Source organism: Pavona decussata, unplaced genomic scaffold (assembly GCF_977016875.1).
Source record: "Pavona decussata unplaced genomic scaffold, jaPavDecu1.1 SCAFFOLD_240, whole genome shotgun sequence".
In the NCBI taxonomy this organism is placed as follows: domain Eukaryota; kingdom Metazoa; phylum Cnidaria; class Anthozoa; order Scleractinia; family Agariciidae; genus Pavona; species Pavona decussata.
In genome coordinates this window covers 90,513-97,079 of record NW_028145645.1, presented here as the reverse complement: position 1 = coordinate 97,079, position 6,567 = coordinate 90,513, and the positions used below count along the sequence as shown (strand labels likewise).

The window sequence follows — 6,567 nt, the reverse complement described above, 5'->3', positions numbered from 1 at the left end:
TGGTATAGTTTGATAGCCAGCTCTATAAGCTTTAATTTGATACATGGGTTTGGGTATCTACAGTTTTAAAACTGGAGGCGCTACATCACCGCTACATCGCTTGAACGCGAGACACCTCTGAAGGTATAGGGTAACCTTAATCATCAGCGGTATACAGTGATAACTGCCATCAGCTAGCTTCCATCTGAGGAATATGGCTGATCCATAAGTTTTCTCTCCGCCGTCGCAGAACCCGTGGATTTCAGGTAAACCAACAGCGGTATCTGGTTTCAGCTTTCTGTTAAACTCGTGCGTGAGTAGTTGATTGAGGATTTGAACATTTTTCCTCCACCTCGTTTGAATCTGTTCAGGTAGGTTTTCGTCCCATGAATATCCTGCGCTCCACAATTCTTGTACATCGATCCTCAATTCGATCGTTGCTGGAGTTACGAGACCTACAGGATCCCACAGCTGAGCGACACAGGCGATACAACCCCTCTTCGTCAGCTTCCTCACATCTGCAACGAATTTGTTTTCCTTAAAGGAAAACTTGTCATGGGTTTTGTTCCATTTATGACCCCAAGGGAATCTGTAAATTCCTCATCTGTCTGATCAATGTTCTTGTTGTTAGAATGCCATGCTTTGATTTCGAATTGGCCTGTGGCGAGTATGGCGTCGATCTCATCCGTAATTCGCTTGCATCTCGCTTCGTCCTCACCGGAGCCTCCAATATCATCAACATAGATGTGTGTACAGAGTTCTTTGGCTGCTTCTGGGTACATGGCTTCCGAGACTTTTGCCAGGGCCTTGATTGTTCCAGCTGCAATATCTGGTGCCGGTTTATCGCCAAAGTTTAACTTCGTCCACCGATAGACTCGGGGATGTACACTATCTCCACAGAAACCTGTGGAACTCTTGATCATCTGGGTGAATCATTACTTGATTAAGCATCTTGCGCATGTAGCCTGTATACGCAACTTTGTCAAAGCGCCAAGCCATAAGCACGTTAAGCAAACTTTTGATATAGTTCGTTCCTTTCTCGAGATGATCATTTAATGAATTTCCATTTGGACTCTTTCCGGAGTCATCGAAGACTAATCGAACTTTGGTAGTTCTGTCTGGAGTAAAAACCGTTTGTAGGAGTAGATACAATTCGTGCGTGTCGTAATAGCCTGCGTAGCTGGCGGTATTATAGACGCGCGCGAAATAACGTTTTGGCGGCGGAGCCGTTAGAAGCGAGCGATGAAGCCGCGAGGAGAATGGGGAGGGGGACTTTGGTATTTCTCGCGGCTTCACCGCTCGTTTCTATCGGCTCCGCCGCCAAAACTTTATTTCGCGCGCGCCTATAATACCGCCAGCTACGCAGGCTAGTGTCGTGATTGACCTTTTCTTCGGGTACTTCTACGACGAACTCTTGTTCGAGTAACTTTTGGACTTCGTCTTGAACTTCTGCTAGACAATCCTTTCTCTTGAAGTTTTTTTCAGAGGAGATAATTCGTTTGATACGCAACGTCGTAGTTGCTCTCCTTTTGAGGTCTACCATCTTTCCATGGCATTCGCACTTGAACTCTCCTGTCAACGATTTGAGTGGAGTCTACAATTGACTTGATGAACTTGTTCTCTTTTAATTCGTTTTCTCTGCACGTATAAAGTCCAGTTGGCTTGACTCCTAACATGTCCTGAACAAGGAGTTTCTTCATATCTTCCAATGCACCGACAGTTCCTACATCAACTGAATTGACTGCAGAAGATTGTTCCTCTCGGTCAGTAAATTGGCCCATGACGTACCATCCGAAGCAATTTCTCTTTGCTATTTGTTCTCCAACGCTACCGGAGATAACATGGATATCGAGAAAGGAATCAGTAAGATTTGTCCCGACCAACAAATCTTCAGTTCCAGCAGATAAATAGAGTTTTATTTGAGATTGCTTCTAAATGTTGGTAGCTATTTATAGTCTTTCTAGACACTGTTTTAGCTGGACTGCACGCTTTATTCACTGCATAAACTTGCATAGAGTTCTGAATGTCTTTTTCAGAAGTAGACACTACTGTTATGTTAATAAGCTCTAATTCCTCGGACTTCTTCTGACTTCCAGCCAAATTCATTGTTATATGTACTTAAGGTCCGCTTAAACCGAGTTTCCTATTTACATTCTTTGAAGTAAAACTCTAGTTAGAACCACTATCTAACATAGCGGGGACTTAGACGTGATTTACATCCTTGTCCTTTATATTGACTTTTCTGTACTGGACAAAACCTTCGCTTTAGAAGATCTCAATTCAATTACATTTGTTTTAGCTGGAACATCATTTTTCTTTGGTAGACTGTTACCTTCATAGTTTTCTCCGACACATCACTACCATCATCATCAATACTCACCCTGAAACGCTGCTCGAAGATTTGAACTCGTGGTTTGAAAGGCTGCTAAAGATGCAGAACATGGCGAAACGTGACTTCGTGATTGCAAGACCTTGACACGCTGTTGGAAAATGGCAAAACGCGAACTCGTGGCTGAAATGCTGCTAAATGATGGCGAAATGCGAACTCGTGGTTGAAAGACCGTGAAACACTGCTAGAAAGAACCCGAAATGCTGCTAGAGGACGACGAAACGCAAACTCTTGCTCGCAAGACCGTCAAACGCTGCTCGAAGACCTCGCTCGTGGTTGTAGAATGACAGCTACCCGACAGCACCTTGCGCGCCTGCTGAAATATTACCCGAGACGACCGTGCGCGCCTAGTTTGATCAAATCGAGAGTTTTTCGCACACTAGCAATACTTACTTTCTTACATTTTGAAATTCCTTATATGTATACACGCGGGGAATCCTAGGGTGCCTCCTCGGGTTTTGGCATCTGGGCCAAAACCCTGCGGGGGCAATTAACACTGCCACTCGGAAACACTTTCTTACATGTCAAAAAATATTACCTGCAAAGTTTATGAATATTACTACGCACCCATACCATTTAACAGGAACGACAACTTAAACTTTGTCCCGTTCCCGATCCATCCACAGACTAACTTAGTCGAGCCCAGTTGAGCCCCGCACTCAGCGCACGCGCAGTGGACACCTATTGGCCATTTGAGACTAACGAAGAAATTATATTTTATACCTTGGGCCCCGCCCAAGTTTCTAGTGTATTTTATCTATTAATTAGAAATTCTAACTATTCTAGACCAAAGGAGTGCTGTTTCTTTGACTCGTTAGTTGTGTATTTTTATTACACATGGGTTTGTTTATTACCAATATGCTATTAAATTTATTGAATTCCTGGAATACACATGGCCTGCAATCTGCTAAAATCTGTAATACAGTTAATAAATCAGATACTCTGGCTATGTCGACTATTTCTGCCTACATATTGAATACTACAGTTCTCGGTTATGTTGCTACTTTAAAAGTCCAGGAAATATTCAGAGATCCCAATAACACCGTCTTCTGCATGTTTTACAACACTTTCTTGCTCCTGCTACCCACTAGCTTCTGCATCTTGGCATCTAGATCTCTTGACCACCCTCCGAGGACATCCATGATGATTTTATGCTGTCACACTTCATATCCTTGATACTGCTGGTTTAGCTCCCATCTTAACGGGCCGTACTTTAAGGTCTTATCCGCCGTCTTCTTCGTAAAGTATTTCATTTCTGCTTTAGCTTTTCTATTTGAGAGCCACCGATTTATGAGTGTGAAACTGTTTTTTGATATTGCTGATAAATAAAATTGTTTACATTTTTAGGAGAGCCACCGGTTTATGAGTGTGAAAATTTTAAATAAAGGAGGCATTGATGATTAGACAATTGTTTTAATTAAAGGATAAAGGTGCTATGTTGGACGGTTATGCATGGCCAGCATGGTATTGGTTTGCAATCTGAAACGGTCATCATTTTAAGTACGTCATTGATGCGCTTTAGAAAAGGAAATCATCAAGCAGTAGGGATTCTCTCCCATATGAGAATTCACTAGAAACCTTTCAGAAAATCTTTGAGACGAAATAGCAATAACAATAACGATGAAAGCCCTTTAAAACATCCTTTTTATTTGGCGAAGGTTCGAATGAACTAAAAATGAAATGGTATGCCCATTTCATGTAGGATCCTTTAAACGGGAAACTCGATCGGCACAAAATGATACAGCGCATGGGCAGTTCAAGCCAGTCTTATATGGGTAATAAAGAAACCCTCGACAACATCATCAACAACAACAACAACTACAACGACGACAACAACAAACAAAGCTGTAAGCATCGATGGAAAAGAAATTTTGCGCAGTTCCCGTTTAATATGTAGGTGAAGTATAAGTACTGGAACGTGCTGGAAACTTGTGCCAGCCACCACAGACGACGAACTCGTGTGAATAAAAACTCAGGCTTTAGATACGGTGAGGAATGGAGGTAGTTTTAGAGTAGAAAAAAATGAAAAGCAGTTTACTCAATTTATTGTAGGTGTAGATACTTTATATTACGAATTTTTTAACTAGTATTTTTATAAGCAGTACCTGGTGTAACTGATGAGAATACCGTGGATAAAGTTTAGTTGATTTTGACTTTGACTTGACTTCCCAACACAAGTAGCTTTCACAAATGGTCGTCGCCCACAACGTTTATTTTCTATACATGTATTTCAAAGATTTGTCACATTTGTTGCCTGTCTGCACCCATAACTAAGAAATGTACATGTTTGTTTGATACTCTCAGTAGATGCAAATTCCAAACAATCTGAACCATATTTATACAGGGCTTGTTTTCGTCTTCTGGGACGGGAGGGGGTTGGGGCGGTTTCGGTCCTCCACTGTTGCTACTATTTGCAAGTATAAAAGACGTGACATTGAGACTTGGAGGATAAGTAGTACGTCCAACGATTTTTATTTTGAGGTGCACAACGGGAAGTGATGACCTCATATGACCCGGTAATTACATCATGGTTGCACGATTTCTTAATTTCCCCAAAGCCTTTAGGAATGTACCGATGTTGAATGAACAGTAATCAACTTCTGAAAAGATGCCTGTCAAAAATTGGTTGCCATGGCTATATCAAAGTCAACGGACACTAACCGACCACATCAATTTTTTTCCAGATTAATCTCTGGAAAAGTCTTGAAGTTTCAAGGCGCTTGCTTAAATACTAAAAAACGTTCTTCTGGTTCAAAGTCGTCGCGATCAGAATCCGCCCCCTCCCCCAACCACCACCCCCCCCCCCCCCAGTCTATATAGGGTTTTAGGTCAACGAAGCAAGGACATACAACCATTGTTCTGTCATGATCACCTCTTTTCGATTTGCTAATATAATGCTAGAGCGGTTTATACTGGCTTGCGGTTTTCCCCTGTTTCTTCTGCCATGCCATGTAGACCATGCCCGAAGCACAAACTCCAATGAGGACGGCCAATGCAGCAATAACAGATACGTTGATACCTGGAAAATAGAATTTGAGACTGACTGAACGTTTTGTTTTCTTAGTCAATTTTACGGAAATGGTAGAAACGTGTTTACGAATTCCATTACAGTTAACATATAGTTCTCAATACATACCGTTTTCCGTCCCCCACTTTTCTCGGTTCAGTGTGAGCGGGCCCTGGGCCAGAGCATTTTTTACCACACGCCATCTATGTTGTCAGGGATAGTCTTAGTGCTTCGTCGCTCTCGTTTAATGCAGCCTTGTTCACACCACGAGGCTGGATCAGTTGCGTTGCAAACTTTAACCTTGCAGTGGAAGAAGACGTAAGGGTTCTTGCTGACATATTGGAAGGCCTCCAGGCTAAAACGCTGAGCCTGCGGGTCTGGGCGAGGATGGAACCTTAGCGTCTCTTCGACTAAACATCTATGAAGCAAGATATATATGATGCATCATGCTGCTTACTTTGCCTTTTGGTAACACACGAACGCTTTGAATCAAAATCAGGCAAATGATTTGTTTTAGTGTACGAGTCAGCCATAGCGCCACTAAACAGCATTACAACGTAAAAGAGGATTGAAATCCACTAATTACAGTGTCTGAATAGTATATGAATAACGCTTCAGGTTGGTTTGCTCTACAGCATATTACTGATCGAACAGCCTGCAAAAGCAGACGCCGTTTCCAGCTATTGTTTCACCTGCCACAGTTGAAAAAAAAAAGCAGGGGTGAAAGATCGAAGTCCAAAAACCCATATGCATTTGCTTTGCTCTCTGAACCAATCAAATTGCCATTTTGTAGTTGGTCTATTAATTTGGATTTGTTTGCACATAATCGTTTGAAGGTCCAACATTGCTCTATTAAGCACATGGTATTTCTTCAGCATTAAAGAAGACGAAAATGAGTAAACAGTGGAATATATCAAGAGGAGTTTTACATTTAAAAACGCACCCGTCCTTGATAACATCATATCTGGGCTCTGAATTCCTGTCCTGGGAAGGTGTGGCAAGGCAATCCAAGGCAAGAATTGTTAACCGATCATCCTCAGTGTCAACTTGCACCTCAAAAAACATTCTCTGCCTGATAGTGAACTGAACAGGGAAGTGTTGCTGGGAAAATCGATTTTCGAAACTAAAAAAAGAAGTCAGTACACTTTTTTATTACTTACAAACACAGAAAGAAAGTCTTCGTTATAATCTA

At 41.9% G+C, this 6,567-nt stretch overlaps 1 protein-coding gene across 1 annotated transcript; it reads right to left on the bottom strand.

Moving 5' to 3' along the window:
* Positions 1–1,460: 1,460 nt before the first annotated feature.
* LOC146457555 (uncharacterized) lies at positions 1,461–6,567 on the bottom strand. The gene is made up of 2 exons (XM_085091832.1): positions 6,319–6,567; positions 1,461–1,806 (listed from the first exon to the last, which is right to left on the bottom strand). The coding sequence occupies exons 1-2, from the start codon at positions 6,438–6,440 to the stop codon at positions 1,461–1,463; spliced, it is 468 nt and encodes a 155-aa protein (XP_084947958.1). The 5' UTR covers positions 6,441–6,567.